The sequence below is a fragment of the Sciurus vulgaris genome (assembly GCF_902686455.1).
Source record: "Sciurus vulgaris genome assembly, chromosome: 3".
Lineage (NCBI taxonomy): Eukaryota > Metazoa > Chordata > Mammalia > Rodentia > Sciuridae > Sciurus > Sciurus vulgaris.
The window spans coordinates 44,744,902-44,761,680 of record NC_136463.1 but is presented as its reverse complement, the minus strand read 5'-3'; the positions used below and the strand labels follow the sequence as shown (position 1 = coordinate 44,761,680).

Below are 16,779 nucleotides of genomic sequence, written 5' to 3'. Positions count from 1 at the left end.
TGATTTCACCCATTTGTCTACTTTGAATTTTACTATTACTATACCCTTGACCTATTTTGAAAGGCATTAAAATGAATAGTCACATGAAAATAACTTTGGAATATAAAATGACAGGAATAATATACATTTTATTGCTCCAAACTGTTGATAAGAATAATATGCATTGTATTACTCTATACTGAATTAAGACTTCATAAGGCCAAGTGTGGTGGCACGTGTCCTTTCCCATCTAATGAAAATAGAGTTTCTGATGAGGAAGGCACTGTGTTATTCAGTATTCTTAACAGGGAAAAAGATCCCAGCTATTGAGGAGACTCAGGCAAGAGGATCTCAAGTTCAAGGACATCTTGGGAAACTTAATGAGATCCTCTCTCCAAATAATAAATAAAAAGACCTGGAGATGTAACTCAGTGGTAAATTGCCCCAGGGTTTGATCCCCAGTACAAAATGAAAGAAAAAAAAAAAAAGATGATGATGACTTCTTAACAGTTTTGTGCCCAGAAAAATGTTCTCTTACAAGGAATTATGATGCTTCTTTCCTTTCTGATAATAATAGCCCTGTAACTTCAATAGGTTCCTCCTTTTGCCCTGGTTATTTAGGAAGCTTAGAGGTATCAGCAGTTAAATTTAGTTGTTTTTTTTTTTTCTCTTTCCCTTTCATGACTCTGATTTTCTTTATCCATTTTATTTAGTTGACTATAATTGTCTTTAAATTATTTTTGGAAAGAGCATATTAACATTTAGAATACTAGATTACTGAGAGTTCTGTCATTTTAGTGATTAAAGAGAACATAAGAATGCTGTTGGGAAAACCCAAGTGAATAACACTACCATTCTCTTTCCAGAAAGACCTCTTCCCACCTTTCCTATCACCAAGCTCATTCTTTCTTCGCTTTATGTCTCAGCCTAAATATCGCCTTCTGGAGGCTTCCCCTAATATTTTGTTTCAGGGTTAGATGGACCTCCTCTGTGTTCTGTGCCATCCTGATGCTTCCTCCTGAAATAACACTTGCCCCTTGGAATTAGAAATACATGTTTTGCAGACTTTTCTCCCTTCAGACTGTGAGCACTCCTTTATTGGTATGCGTAGTGCCTGGCATTGATGGTGCTCAATAATTATGTATGAGTGTGAATGTAACTACACATACCTGAAAATTCTTTTGACTGGGAAAAGAAGCCAACAAATGACTTTTAACATTGTTTCATATTATTGTAATAAAATGTTTTAATGAAATTTATTTTATTAAAATTTTTTAGGTTATAGATGGACACAATACCTTTATTTTATTTATTTATTTTTATGTGGTGCTGAGGATTGAACCCAGTGCCTCAATGTACTAGGCAAGCACTCTACCACTGAGCCACACCCCAGCCCCTGAAATCTGCTTTAAATGGTTCATCCTGATGAATCTTTAAGTATTATATAGTTGGGTAGTCTATAGCATTTCATCAAAATTTATTAATTTTAGGTAGATGCTCTTTAAAGCTGTACTGCCCAGATGAATTTGTAATTTCTTGGAAAATTTGAGAATCTTTTTGTTGACTGGTTCCAGGTTCAGTCTGCAGCCCTGGATGAGATGTTTCAGCAAACTGAAGATATTGTTTATCGCTACCATAAGGCAGCCCTTCTTTTGGAAGGCCTAACTAAGATTCTACAGGACCCTGCAGACATTGAAAATGTACATAAATGTAAGCTGACCTACATAATAGTTTCCCAGAAACTACAGTTTTGCTTCCCACATTTCCAGTACCCGAATCAACCAAGGTCTAAAAATATTAAATGGAAAACTCCAGAAATAAACATTCCATGTTTTAAATTTTGTACAGTCCTGAGTAGTGTGATGAATGGCTTCATTCCTTTGTCTAGCCTACCTATGCTATTAGATATGCCACCCTGTTAGTCACTTAGTAACTCTCTTAGTTATCAGATCTCTTGTCTTGGTATTGCAGTGCTTGTAGATAGAGTTTGATACTCTTGATGCTTTCAGACATCCATTGGAGGTCTTGGAATATATCCCTTGGGGATAAGAAAAGACCACTGTATTTATTGATGGCAATTTAGTTGTCTCCTGAAGTATGTAATAAAAAGAGCTTAGGGTTTACAGATATACTGCCTGGGTTGAATCTTGGCTTTCCAAACTTAAGTAAATCACTTAAACTTTCTGTTGTCTTAGTTTCTTATTCTATATGATGGGGATAATAATGGCTATCTTGCAGGGTTGTGAGGATTAGAGATTATGCATGTAAATTACAGATGGTTTTAGTTATTAGTCTTTAGATTTCTACACTGCATTACTTTGTTAGCAAGTGTGTGCTCGTGTATGTAGGAGAATGTTGTTTTTATTGTTGAATGCAACTGTCTTAAGCCTCCTGGGTTTAATGACTGAAGAATCCTACAAAGATCCTATGTACTGCAGATTGATACTATGTAGAATATGTACTAGAGAGTGATACTGTACTGGATATGTACTAGAGATGGATAGGATTACCAGGAGATTTTACTACTTATCAGATATAAGCCCAACAATCAGATTTTTGAGGAGAAGGTGGTGGACCTAGTAAAGTATACTTGGTCAAATCACATTTGGAAGAGCCACAAGGGGATAGCAGTCCTCATTAATTGTACTTATAAGCAAGCTACCTGTTAAAATCCATATGTTCTCTGTGTGATGTACTCCTCTAAATTTTACCACTAAGTTAGAAATTATATCTAAACTATTACCAGATAGAAAAAAAATATATTCATATTCTATTACCTTCAGGGCAAAGATTGAAAAGAGACAATGATGCCAATAGAGTTAGTGATTTTTTTCCCCTTAGTTGTTCTTTCCTCGGTTTTGAAAATATAAGTGCTTTTTATTATGAATTTAATTTTTTATTATTTTATTTCTAGATAAGTCTAGTATTGAAAGAAGATTGTCGGCACTCTGCTGTAGCACTGCGACTGTGTGAGCAGCAGGCTTGTCCATGGACCATTGTGGGAGCATGAGGTGATATGTTTGGGATTACAGCTTGGTTCTGTCACCCATCCCCAGGAAACTAGTTTAACTGGTGACTACCAAAGAACAAGCAGCAATTTCAAAAAGGAGAAACAATCCAAAACTACGTTTGTAGAAAATCTGCCTTACTGGAGAAGACACTCCCTTTTCCCCTTTTCTTTGTAGAAGGAGAAGAAAGAGTATTCCACTTTGGTCCCTGTTTGAACTTGGTAAATAAACGTACCTTAGAACTAGAATTATCACTTATTCTTATGAATAATTAAAACATGAAATAAGGCAAGTGGCACTTCACTCAGTTCACAGAACAATGTATGAAATGCCATATGTTTGCTGAGGTGTATACAAGCAAAAGAATCTACATCTCCTCAGGCAGTTTGATGTTTGGGGTGAGTTTGTCTGAACCTGAGTGTGCATCTTTCAACAGCTCAGGAAGAAATAGTTTAAGAAGAAACAAAAGATGGCTCTAGGAAGAAATTTTGAAATCTTCAATTTGATCTAGTATGGACACGTTAATTCTTCCAAAATCTTTCATGTTGCACTAATTTATTAAAACAACTGTGTATTATTGGATTTTGCAATTTAAAACTGAGGCACAATGGACTTGTTTAAAGTATTTTACTTCATTATATACATATACCCTTTCCAGAATTCACATGTAATCTCTATTGAACTTTTAAATGGTCAAAACTTGTGTTCATGTGAACCTTTGCATTTTTTTTTTAGTTGTTTATTTACACCTACAGATCTTCTTAGTAATATTTTGAGTTGCTGGTGTTTACTTTGCATTTTTCCTTGTGCATGCAAAATGTGCATTGATGCCTGCCACTTAGGTTTATTAAAGGATAGGTTTATTTGGACAGTATTAGAAAAACTATCATGAATCAAGAGCTACTCTTGAGAATTTTCATAGGGCCAAAACAAAGTTGGTGATCAAAGGCTTGTTAGTGACGTGGAGTTTCTACATGAAGTTAGTGAAAAATTAGGTTTGTTTTCTCTTAGGAAAATGGGCAGCTCTCTCCAGCCTAATGTGTATTTTTAATGTTAATCCTGATAGTTCACCAAATAGCTCATAATGAAAAAGCAGGCAGTTAACATCCCTTTAGGAATGGTTCCTACATTGTATATTATTTGGTTTCCTTTACTTACCTGCTTGAATACTTGAATAAACTGTTCACCAGTTTTAATCCTATTATTTTAAGCCTTTTACATAAAATACTCTGAACTGACAGTTGTGCAGAAGCTCTTTGGCATTATTCTAATTTTAATGTACTGATAAAAACAAACAAACATGGTTTTTCTTTTACTTTGACAAAGTAATGTAATTTCTACCTAATTTATCTGTATGAAATTCCAGCAGTTAATTTGAACATTTATTTATATAATGTTTGTATTTTTAGGTCTTTAATACAGTGTTTCTACCTCTCATTTGTAAACTGCATGCATTATTCTTGAAACTAGTTAAAACTTACTGAATCGTTGTGTAATAGCCTTTTTATTATTGCCTATACAAATGTATATTAAGGTAAAATAAAACTGACAGTGTTTCTAGGTTACAGTTGGGTCCATATTAAGTGACATGTCAAGGCAGATACTTCCTTATTCTGGGGACTTGGTCATTAAGGTCCTTTGTCACTTCCCAGGATTTAAGATTCTTGGTGACTGTCATTCAGGCTTCCATAAACTGATGATCCCTTCTCCTCCTTGCTTATTGATACTGTATTTTGTATAATTTTTTAGAGTTAACAGTGCAATTTCATCCATGTTCTCTCCTCTATTATCTCAAATGATCCTCTACGTGGGTGGATAGGTTTATTCTGCCCCCTTTCTAACTTCTTTAAACACAGGATGAAACAGGTTCAAAGAGGGTAAGTGATTGGTCTAAAGTCAGGAATGAGGAAAGTGGTCAAGCCATGCTTTGTAACTTCAAGTTCTTTCTTCATCTTGTGTAGTCAAGGTCTTGTTATTGTTGGTGTGTGTGAAACAGTGAAGTCTCAACAACAGAGCAAACTGTAAATTTATGAGTAATGATTCTGATTATACTTCCATTATCAAGGCTGATCGTTTTAAGAGATTTTTGCCTTGATTATAGCAATAATAAACAAGTGCTTTATGTTTCCATGAGTATTTTTTAATTTCTTTTTTTTTGTTGGGGGAGGGTACAGGGCTTTGAATCCAGGGGTATTCACACTGAGCTCTATCTCCTGCCCTTTTTAAATTTGAGACAGTGTCTCACTAAGTTGTCCAGGCTGGCCTCAGACTTGTGATCCTTCTGCCTTAGTCTCATGAGTAGCTGGGATTTCAGGTATGCATCTAGTATATTTTTAAATTTTATATCACCTGTTTCATAAAGTGGAAATGGACCAGTCCACATGTTTATAGGTTGACACCTATATTCAAATTAATATCTGGAAAATTATGGATGATTATAAATGTAAATAGAGCAATTAATAGTGAATTTGATAGTTAGCTATTCCTACTCCAAGATTTATTTTACCTGTCTCCTGTACTAGTCTTGAAGTTATGTTCTTGGTATAGTTATTTCCCACAGCCCTGTGCTCCCTTCCTTCCACTGAGAGGAGTCAGGTACAGGAGGAGGCTATTGTTAGGGCAGAATGCCAGCAAAGGTAGTAAGGAGGGAGTTGATTTGTATGCAGTGGACATGAGGATGTGGAGTTGGGCCTCCAAACCAATATATCTCACACATCTGGGTTCCCATGCCTCCTTTCCGAAGGGCTTGCTTAGTTGCAGCTACTCCTGAAACTCTCAGCTCCGGAAGGATGTCATTTCTCCCTCCAGCTCATCCCTGTGCTGGGGCTTCCTCCTCTAGACTCAGCTAGCCATTTGCAATAGCTTCTCTCATGGTTTGAGAATATTTTATTTAAAAATAGTGACATCCAAACTGGACAGAGTGGTGCACAACTATAAGTCGAGGCAGGAAAATCACAAATTTGAGGTCAGTTTCAGCAACATAGTAAGACCTTGTCTCAAAAATAAGAAATGACTGGGGGTATAGCTCATTGGTAGAGCACCTCTGAGTTAAACCCCAGTGACAGCACCCTTGCTGCTGCACATATGATGGGTGACACCCAATTTTGAATTTTGATCATTTTAGTTGAGAGAAACAATATTCAATGAGGGTTGATGACTTATTTCCCATGGTCCAGTGTTTTCTGGTTCCCACAAGAGGAGCTTTTCTGTCCTCATTAGAGTCATGCCTAGCAGTTCAGGAGGAGCTAATATTGGTGTCAGGCTGCCTCAGTGTCCGAGGATAATGAGAAGAAAATTGAACTGGAAATGCCGGGCATGAGGGGCATGGACTCAGATACTTAAAAGTCCTTGAGGTGCTATTAGTGATTGGAGCACAGGCTGTAGTGGAAGTCTTCACACTTTTAGTCACAGTTATAGTCTCTGTTAGCACTTTTAAGTTTTTTTCTGGAATAAAGAAAAGTTGATTGGTATTTGTATAGGAAAGATTGCTTCACAGGGAGCAGCTACTGCTCAGAGAACTTGATCCTGTCACACCTGATACTTGGATCTTTGAAGCATCTGCACCTGCTTCTAGATGGCTTTAGACCATTTACTTTTGGGTTCTGGACCCTTGAAGTTATGTTGTCTTGTGACTACATAAGGACCTTCCCAGGTTCCTTTCTCGTTTATCAAAGCCTTGGTATAGTACTGTCCTTGAGGGGAGGAGTCAAGATGGTATTTTCCTTATCTGAATTAGAAAATGATCAGAAATGATCCCTCTATAAAAGCATTGTACACAAGAAAACTCCACTTAAAGAAAATCACACAGCATTTGTGCTAGAGGCAAAGACAAACTGGTATAGAATCAAGGTGGTTTCAGCAATCAGAACAAACAACAGGCTGAAATCTTGCTACGATTGTGATCTTGTGCAGTATCCGGCAGAAAGCGTGCAGGAGACCTGACTAGAGTGAGGATCAGTCCAGAGGAGCACCTGGCCCTGTGGTCCTGAGTGTGCTGTGCAAGGGAATTAACTGAAGGATTTTCCTTTTTGTAGAAGGCTTCTTAGCCCCATTTTCATATGCCATAAAGATATTCATAATTTGATATATCCTGTCTTGACAACTCTTCCATTACCTCCCAGAGTAGATTTGGAGTAATGGAGACTATGGGGGGCAGTGTTAGTTAGCTTTTCACTGCTGTGACAAAATTACCTAACAAGAACAACTTAGAGGAGGAAAATTTTATTTTCAGAGGTTCAGTCCATGTTCAGCTGATTCCATTGCTCTGGGCCTAATGTGAGGCAGAACATCAAGGAAGAAGGGCATGGTGAGGAAAGCTGCTTGTCTCATGGCTGCTGGGAAGCAGAGTGTGAGGAACCAGGAACAAAATATATACCCCAAAGGTACACCCCCAGTAACCTAACTTCCTCCAGCCATGCCCTACCTGCCTACAGTTACCATCACTAGTCCATTCAAATTATTAAGCCATCAGATGGATTAATATACTGATTAGGTTTAAGCTCTCATAATCATTTCACCTCTTAACACAGGAGCTTTTGGAGATACCTTGTATCCAAACTATAATAGGGTAATGAAGCCCTGGGCCAGTGGGCCACAGGCTTGGCAGGGCAAGGCTGCCTCTCAAACAGAGAACTGTTAGCTTATATTATTAGGAGGTGCCAGCTTGAACATTTACCTGTTGAAAACTGCATTTTACAACTTAAGAATTTCTTTTTTTTCTTTTTCCTCTTTTTTTGGTACTGGTGATTGAACCCAGGGCATCACTAGGCAAGTGTTCTATTACTGAGCTACACCCATGTGCCAGGCAGGAAATCACCTTATGGCCCACACAGATAACTGGGGGAAGACCTTCTATAGACTGGCCAGACTCAGACCACTACCATCTCCTCCTCCTCCTCCTCCTCCCCCCTCCCCTCCTCCTCCTCTCCCTCCCTTCCTCCTCCCTCCTTCCTCTTCTTTCTTCTTCTTCCTCCTTCTTCCTTTACTCTTCTTCCTTACCTTTCTTTCTTCTTCCTCTTCCTCCTCCTCCTCTTCTTCTTTCTCCTCCTCCTTCTTCCTCCATTCTTCCTCCTCCTCCTCCTCCTCCTTTCATCATCTTCTTTCTTCTTTCTTCTTCTGTTGTTGATGGATCTTGATTTTATTTATTTTTATGTGGTGCCAAGACTCGAACCCAGTGCCTCACACATGCTAGGCAAGCACTCTACTACTGAGCCACAACCCCAGCCCCCAGACAGCTACCTTCTCCTTCCACCTCTCCTTGCAGATACAAAATTCTCCCAATTAACCAGGCTGAAAAGAGAACAGTGAGGCAGGAGGTGGCAGCAACAGAGTGGACCTGGTGGCTTGATCGTGATGTCAGCCTCTTGTGAGCCAAGGGGAGTAGGGACTGAAGGACTGAACTCTGTGCTTTTTTATTTTGAGACAAAGTCTTGCTTAGTTGCCCAGGCTGGCCTTGAACCCGTGATCTTCCTGTTTCAACCTCCTGAGTAGCTGGGATTCACACCTGGGATTCAGTAGTACCACACCTGTCTTCTTTGGGGTTTCTGCAACTTGACAGCTCAGTTTAAGGGGTCCACTTGGTCTTTAGCTCTGCCCTGTTCAGCTGTGTGTCCTTGGGCAAGTTTTTTTTTTTTTTTTTTTTTTTGTTAACTTTCATATCTGTGAAGTTGTGGAGGAGTGTAAGTCTTCATTGAAGAGTTCAAGTCTTGAAGAGTTGGTGGCAAATTGAATAAGTTGATGAACATAAAGTTATTTGAACAGCACCTGGCACAAGTGAGAACATAGTAATGCCTGCTATTCAGTAGTTGTCATCCTTTTGCTCATGTTTTCAGTTTGTTTCAGGAATGGGGAAAAGTTAATTTGGTTTGCATTTGTTTGCAGGAAGTCCTGGACTTTATGCTGTAGCTGGATAGCTGCTCAAATGACTGGTTCTTGCAGCCCTTTTGTGCTGTTTACCTACCAACCACCCCAGCTTCAGGTATCCTCTGAGTTACCCTTTAGGTCAATTTGTTTTTTTGTGTGTGGTACCAGGGATTGAGCCAGGGGTGCTCTACTACTTAGCTATATACCCATCTCTTTTTATCTTTTGATAGACCTTTATTTATTTATACATGGTGCTGAGAATTGAACCCAGCACCTCACACATGCTGGGCAAGCACTCTACCAACTGAGCCATAAGCCCAGTCCCAGCTCTTTTTATTTTAAAATAGGATCTCACAAGTGGCCAAGACTGGCCTCAAACTTGTTATCCTCCTGTCTCAACCTGCCAAGTAGCTGGATTAGAGGTGTGCACAACTGCAGCTGACTGTTTGGCTGTTTTAATGACATGCTTGCATCAGTCTAACATTTATTACTTCATCTGGAAAAATCTGATGTGGAGAGTTATTTACCCAAGAGAAAAGCCACATAGGTTGCCAGTGGTGGGAGTAACTATTGGACCCTCAAGGGCTGGGCTGGGAAGGCTGAGCACAGTCCAGAGCCTAATGCTCACTCTCCTGTCTCCTAACACTTTCTGATGATGTACAGAAAGAGAGGAAAGAAGAGCTTTATGCAATTTAGTGCCCAGATGTCTCCTGCTGCTGCCATCTAATGCCTAGTGGAAGCAGGTCAGTGTCAGCAGCTTTGTGTAGTCCACTTGGGCCTGGATCTGGAGCACAGGAGCTGTAGGTTTCAGAAGCTTTCCTGCACCTGAAAGAAATGGTGTCTGGGACACATAAATAAACTTGGGCATTTGGTTGACCCACCTTGAGGCTTTCCTGTATGTTTCCTTGCCTGTGTCTATATATATGGTGATGGGATTGAGCAGCAGGGGATTGTTTCAGCGGGAAGGGGAAGAACTTCCACAGGCCCTACAACGTTCTGGGACCCCATGGCAGTAGATGTAGATCCTTTCTTCAGGAATGCCCTATAGGTGCACCCACCCATCATAGGGTTCAGTCCTTCAGTCCCTGTCCTTGGCTCACACAGAAGGAGGAGGAGGAGGAGGCTGACATCACAATCAAGACACCAGGTCCACTCTCACCGCCACTTCTTGCCTCCTCTCACTGTTCTCTTTTCAGCTTGTTTAGCTGGGAGGATTTTGTATCTGCAAGGAGAGGTGGAAGGAAAAGGTAGTGGTCTGGGTCTAGCCAGGTCTGCAGAAGGGCTTCCCCCAGTTATCTATGTGGACCATAAAGTGACTTCTTGCCTGGCACACTGACCTTCCAGGAGGCATCCATGGGTGGTGTGTTAAGTTGCCATTGCTGTGAGAAAATCAACTTAAAGGAGGAAAGATTTATTTTGGCTCACGGTTTAAGAGGTTTTAGTTTGTGGTAGGGAGTACATGGTAGAACCAAACTGCTCAAGGCAGCTGGGAAGCAGCAGGGAAGGGTCTTGGGACAAGAAACCCCTTCAAGGGCACGCCCCTGGTGACCTACTTCCTCCAACTAGACTCTACCTTCTAAAGTTCCACCACCTCCCAATTCTGCCAACAGCAGGGGACCAAAACTTTGAAGGGTCACTCCAGATCAAAACTGTAACAGGAGGCCTGCAGTCAGAGGTTCTGATGGCCTGGCAGAGGCCTTTGCTTTGTTGCAGTTGGAGGGTGTCAGTAAGGATTAAGGGAAATGGATTGTATGAAGGAAATAACCAGATGCTGGCTCACTTAGGAATTTCCATTGGCACAGAAAGAGTGCAGGCAGCCTATTTGATACGGAAAGCCTTAAATTGAGGCTGTAAAGTAGATTTACAGTTTCTAGAGGAAACCCAGTGTTTGACCATAAGTTTGTTTTTTTGTTTGTTTGTTTTTAAATCCCTTTTATATTCTGAGAAGACAGCAGCCCCATAAGCCTGTTCCCTGGGGACAACTTTTCTAAACTTTATTTAAATCTTTTCATCCATTTAGAAATGTGAAAAAACAAAACCCTTAATTGTAGACCATACAACAGTCAATGTACCTGACCTAGCACCTGGGCAGTAGTTTATCGGCCATTTCCAAAGAAACTACTAATGGAATAGACAGATGCCCAGGATACAGAGAACATACACCCATTGTATCCACAGAAACAGCACATTTTCCTTCTCCATCCGTGGAGTCCAAAGGATCCAGTTAACACCGAAGCATGCCTCAGTGTCAGAAGCACAGCACTGCCTAGCAAGTTTTTCTTTTAAGCAGAATATATTAAATTGTAAATTTACAGAATACAAACATCATTTTGGAACATTTTGGGGGAAACAACTTTCTGCTGCTTTGAGGAATGAAGTGTTCACTTTTAATTTTGCTGTGTTGTCTAGGGCAAGTTACCTCACCTTCCTGAGCTTCAGTTTTTCTTCTCTTAAAAAAGATAAAAACACTATCTTTGAATACAATTTTGGTAGGGAAAATGCTCTTTGCCTGGCCTGGTTCTGAATGCTAAAGAAAGCATCCATTCCTTGATATGATGCCAGGGAGGGTATCCTCAGGACCCCTGCTTGATTTCATTCAGAAAGGCTATAAGGATATGTGGATTTTGCAAAAACCAAGTCCAATAGCACCTTGCTGCTGGATAGACAGAGAACCCTGGGCATATCCTCCATAGACACTTTAGCTCTTCTTAATGTTGTAACAATATGAAACACATATTTTAATCCTTGTGTGTCTGTTAATTGAAACAATTTCCTTTGAGTTCATATGCCTGTGGATCTCTTGGCCATACACTGTCAGTGGTAGGTGTGTTAGCTTTTCATTTGTTTGACTGAAATACCTCACAAAAACAATTTAGAAAAGGAAAATTTTATTTTGTGCTCATGGTTTCAGAGGTCTCAGCCTATGGATGACCAGCTCTATTGTTCTGGGCTAAAGTTGAGGTAGAACATCATGGAGGAAGGGCATGCTAGAGGAGCACTGCTCTGTTCATGGGCTGCCGAGAAGCATAGGAGCGGGGCCCTCTGGGAAGATGCACCTCTCCAGGGCACACCCAAGTGACCCACCTTCTCCAGTCATGCCCCACCTGCCTACAGTTACCACTCAATCCATTCCAACTAGGATGGACTGATTAGGTTATAGCTTTCCAATCCGATTATTTTACCTCCTAACTTACCTGCATTAACAAAGGAGCTTTGGGGGAACACCTCATATCCAAACCATAATAGCAGGCCCCACTCCTGGGATTCATGTCCCCACCTCAGTTCTTTCTCTGACTTGTACAGCTGAGCAGGACTGCCCCTACCTGTTACCCCTCTGTCTGTGCTGCCTGCCCAAGTACCAAGAACTGGTTGGTTCTGTCCCACTGCCTGCACTACTTCCTGAGAAATGACAGGGTCTTGCGTGAGGAGGAGGAAGGGTCAGTAAGGCACCTCCTTTTCAAGAGATCACTATCATGGACACCTTCGAGAATTGGAGGAAAACCTCAGAAAAGATGCACCCTCATACAGCAACAGCTGCCCCTTGGTGCCCACCTTGTTCCAGAATGGGAACCCTCAGCTCCCCAGAAGCCCGCCTCCCTCAGGGAAATAGAGCAGAGAGAGGAGTCCTCACAGTTCCTGCCCCACAGCAGAATGCTGAGGCAGGAGAATCCCAAATTCAAGGCTAGCCTTGGCAACTTAGTGAGACCTATCTCTAAATAAACAAACAAATAAATAAATAATAAAATAAATAAATAGTGCTGGGGATGTAGCTCAGTGGCAAAGCATCCTGGGTTTAATCTCCAGTTCTGGAAGGAAAAAAGAAAGGTAGACGTGGACAAAGAAGGCACTCATTTGCCAGTGTTGGTCCTTTAGCTTCAGCACAGACACACTCCTGGTTCCAGATAGGCACTGTGAGTTGTGAGAGATCATAACTTTCTTATCCTTAGCAATTTCTCAGTAAAAAAAAGAAGCTCAAGGTAGGACCATGGCAGTGAGAGACAAAGGTGAGTAGAAGAAATATCAGAGCAGATGGGATCAAGACAGTTCCCCTGGAGGTGAGCATTCCAGCCACCTCAGGACGGCCCAGCAAGTGGGTGCAGGGTCCAGAAGGAAGAGCTAGAGGATGGAGGAGGAAAGCATGGAGATGTGGTCTGGATCCACCCTGGGGAGCCAGAGGACCCTCCCTACTGTAAATCCTGAGGCTTGAGGGGCAGGAGAGGAAAGCAGTCACAGGGAGGTGGTTCTTGTCTTTTGGGGAAAACCAGCTTTAGGGTTCAGCCAGGGAGAAGGTGGGGGGCTATGCATTTCTGGGGACCCAGCAACAAATTTTGGACCATCAGGTGAGCCTTGGGGCCACAGGACTGGGTGGGGGTGTGGGACAGGAAAAGCTGGGTGCAGATATTAGACAGTGACCACGGTGAATAGGGGGAAAGTGAGACAGATTGTGCAGAAGGACAGCAGCAGGAGTGGCATGGTCCTGCCTCTTGGTGGCAAGCAGGTCTCAAGGTCTCAGGGCCACAGCTGCGTGCTTGTGAATGGGGCACGCCCTTGCTGCACAGTGACCTAGGAGGTGATAGGAGAGAATGAAGCAAATGTGCAGAGACCAGCAGAGTGGAGACAGGGAGCAACAGGGAGAAGACGAACAGCAAGCTCCTCCACACGGCTGGGATTCTGGTGCCAGGCCCCAGGCTGGCTCTCGGCCGCCTCCTGCATTGCTGCAGAACCACCTGGGTGCTCCTCTCCATGCTCCTACTGCCTCCCTCAGGTTGCCATCACAGTAGAGTTCGACTAAAACATATCCACTCAAACATTCAGTGGCTCCCCACTGCCCCTAGAACAGAGTACACGTGCCTCAGTGCTGTATTGAAGGTGACCCAGGCTCTGCCCAGCCCATTGCATCCCATCTGCACTCCCTGAAGAGACCCTGCCAGTCGATGCCTTTGCCTGAAAGTCTTCCTTTGAAGGACCCACATTGCCCAGAATACCTCTCCTGTTGTTAATCTCTTCATCGCCTCATACACAATGTAAAATTTGCCACTTAAAGTTTAGTAGTGTGAAGTACATTCACACTGGTGTGCGATCCATCATGACCATCCAAACTGAAACTCTGCTCTTAAATTACCTATCACTTCCCCAGCCTCTGGTAGCCTCCATTCCATTATAGAGATACTGATTAAAGTTCCTTTCCTACTTTTCACTGTTACTTTTCTTTTTGGAGGTACTGGGGATTGAACACACAGGTGATGTGCCACTGAGCTGTATCCCCAGCATGTTTTATTTTGAAACAAAATATTGCTAATTGTACAGGCTGACCTGAGGTCCTCCTGGCTCCACCTCCTGAGTAGTTGAGTAGCACACCTGTATTCTCAGTCATCTCTATTCTTCCATTTGGTTACTGGGGCAAGAGGCCAGACCTGACATTTTGGGAACCCAGAGTCAGGCCTCTGGTCTCGAACTCCATAATGGTAGCATGTGTCAGGATTCCTTCCTTTTAAAGGCTGAATTATATTCCATTGTATGTGTGTCATGCAGTGATTTTGAATGGGGCCTTATACTGTGTCTCAGGGTTCTCAGATCTCAGTTTCCAGTCCCAGCCCAGCATCGCCAGGGATGGCCACAGGTGGAATGGCAGGTACTCCCATTTGGGAGGCAACTGGAAGACTCACCAACTACCTATGCCCCACCTAGGGTTTCAAGGCCTGAAATGCCATCACTTTCTTGGGCTGTATATTTGCCTTGTGTGTTCTGGGCCCTTTGCCCCCATGTGGAAATCTCCCAACTATGAGGGAACAAAAATGGCCCTTCCTTATCCTACAGCATCTCCTGACATGTGAGCAGAAAATAAGAAATTGAAATATCTGTAAGAGTTGAGCGAGTCATGATCCAAAGGAGAAGGTCCTGTGACCTTTTACTTCTGTTAAGCCCAAACTCCTGAGACCCCCCAAGATCTCTTAAATACAAAGTTTATCTAGTTGTTGAAATGCCAGCCAGAAAAAGAACTAGGTCCTGAGACAAGGTCCCGCAGATTCTAGCAGCACAGCTAGCTAGCTAGCAGCTGGAAAAATGCCTGTTGGACCTATAGCTAAGAGCAATTTACTTTCTTTTTTTTTAAATTTATTTTTATTGTAAACAAATGGGATACATGTTGTTTCTGTTTGTACATGGAGTAACAGCATACCATTTGCATACCATTTACATAGGGTACTGATGTTTTATTCATTGTTATTTCCCCCCACCCCCCCACCCCTCCCACCCCTCTTTTCCCTCTATACAGTCCCTCCTTCCTCCATTCTTGTCCCCCTCCCACCCACCATTATGTGTCATCATCCGCTTATCAATGAGATCATTCGTCCTTTGGTATTTTGAGATTGGCTTATCTCACTTAGCATGATATTCTCCAATTTCATCCATTTGCCTGCAAATGCCATCATTTTATTATTCTTTATAGCTGAGTAATATTCCATTGTATATATATATATATACCACAGTTTCTTTATCCATTCATCAATTGAAGGGCATCTAGGTTGGTTCCACAGTCTAGCTATTGTGAATTGAGCAGCTATGAACATTGATGTGGCTGTATCTCTGTAGTATGCTGATTTTAAGTCCTTTGGGTATAGGCCGAGGAGTGGGATAGCTGGGTCAAGTGGTGGGTCCATTCCAAGTTTTCTAAGGAATCTCCACACTGCTTTCCATAGTGGCTGCACTAATTTGCAGCCCCACCAGCAATGTATGAGTGTACCTTTTTCCCCACATCCTCTCCAACACCTATTGTGCTTGTATTCTTGATAATAGCCATTCTAATTGGGGTGAGATGGAATCTTAGTGTAGTTTTGATTTGCATTTCTCTTACTACTAAAGATGGTGAACATTTTTCATAAGTTTGTTGATTGTTTGTAGATCTTCTGTGAAGTGTCTGTTCATATCCTTAGCCCATTTGTTGATTGGGTTATTTGTATTCTTCCTGTAGAGTTTTTTGAGTTCTTTATAAATTCTGGAAATTAGTGCTCTATCTGAAGTATGAGTGGCAAAGATTTTCTCCCACTCTGTAGGCTCTTTCTTCGCATTGCTGATAGTTTCCTTTGCTGAGAGAAAGCTTTTTAGTTTGAATCTGTCCCAGTTATTGATTCTTGCTTTTATTTCTTGTGATATGGGAGTCCTGTTAAGGAAGTCAGATCCTAAGCCGACATGTTGAAGATTTGGACCTACTTTTTCTTCTATAAGATGCTGGGTCTCTGGTCTGATTTCCAGGTCCTTGATCCATTGTGAGTTTATTTTTGTGCAGGGTGAGAGATAGGGGTTTAGTTTCATTCTGTTACATATAGATTTCCAGTTTTCTCAGCACCATTTGTTGAAGAGGCTATCTTTTCTCTATTGCATATTTTTGACACCTTTGTCCAGTATGAGAAAATTGTATTTCTTTGGGTTTGGGTCTGTGTCCTCTATTCTGTACCATTGATCTACCTGTCTATTTTGGTGCCAATACCATGCCGTTTTTGTTACTATCGCTTTGTAGTATAGTTGAAGTTCTGATATTGCAATACCCCCTGTTTCATTCTTCCTGCTAAGCATTGCTTTAGCTATTCTGGGTTTCTTATTTTCCAGGTGAATTTCATGATTGCTTGCTCTATTTCTGTAAGGTACATCATTGGGATTTTAATTGGAATTGCATTGACTCTGTATAGCACTTTTGGTAGTATGGCCATTTTGACAATATTAATTCTGCCTATTCAAGAACATGGGAGATCTTTCCATCTTCTAAGGTCTTCCTCAATTTCTTTCTTCAATCTTTTGATGTTTTCATTGTAGAGATCTTTTACCTCTTTGGTTAGCTTGATTCCCAAGTATTTTATGTTTTTTGAGGCTATTGCAAATGGAGTTGTTCTCCTCATTTCCCTTTCAGCTGTTTTGTCACTTGCGTATAAAAATG

General features: G+C 41.4%; 1 protein-coding gene across 5 annotated transcripts in view; it reads left to right on the top strand.

Moving 5' to 3' along the window:
* ULK2 (unc-51 like autophagy activating kinase 2) overlaps positions 1-5,120 on the top strand; it is a 75,244-nt gene extending 70,124 nt beyond the window's left edge. For all 5 annotated transcript variants that reach the window (XM_079131670.1, XM_079131672.1, XM_079131669.1 and 2 more), the window contains 2 exons: positions 1,554-1,689; positions 2,894-5,120. In XM_079131670.1, the coding sequence (XP_078987796.1) occupies positions 1,554-1,689; positions 2,894-2,952 (195 nt within the window). In that variant the 3' untranslated portion in view covers positions 2,953-5,120. The remainder of the gene's footprint in view (positions 1-1,553; positions 1,690-2,893) is intronic.
* The last annotated feature ends 11,659 nt before the right edge of the window (positions 5,121-16,779 follow it).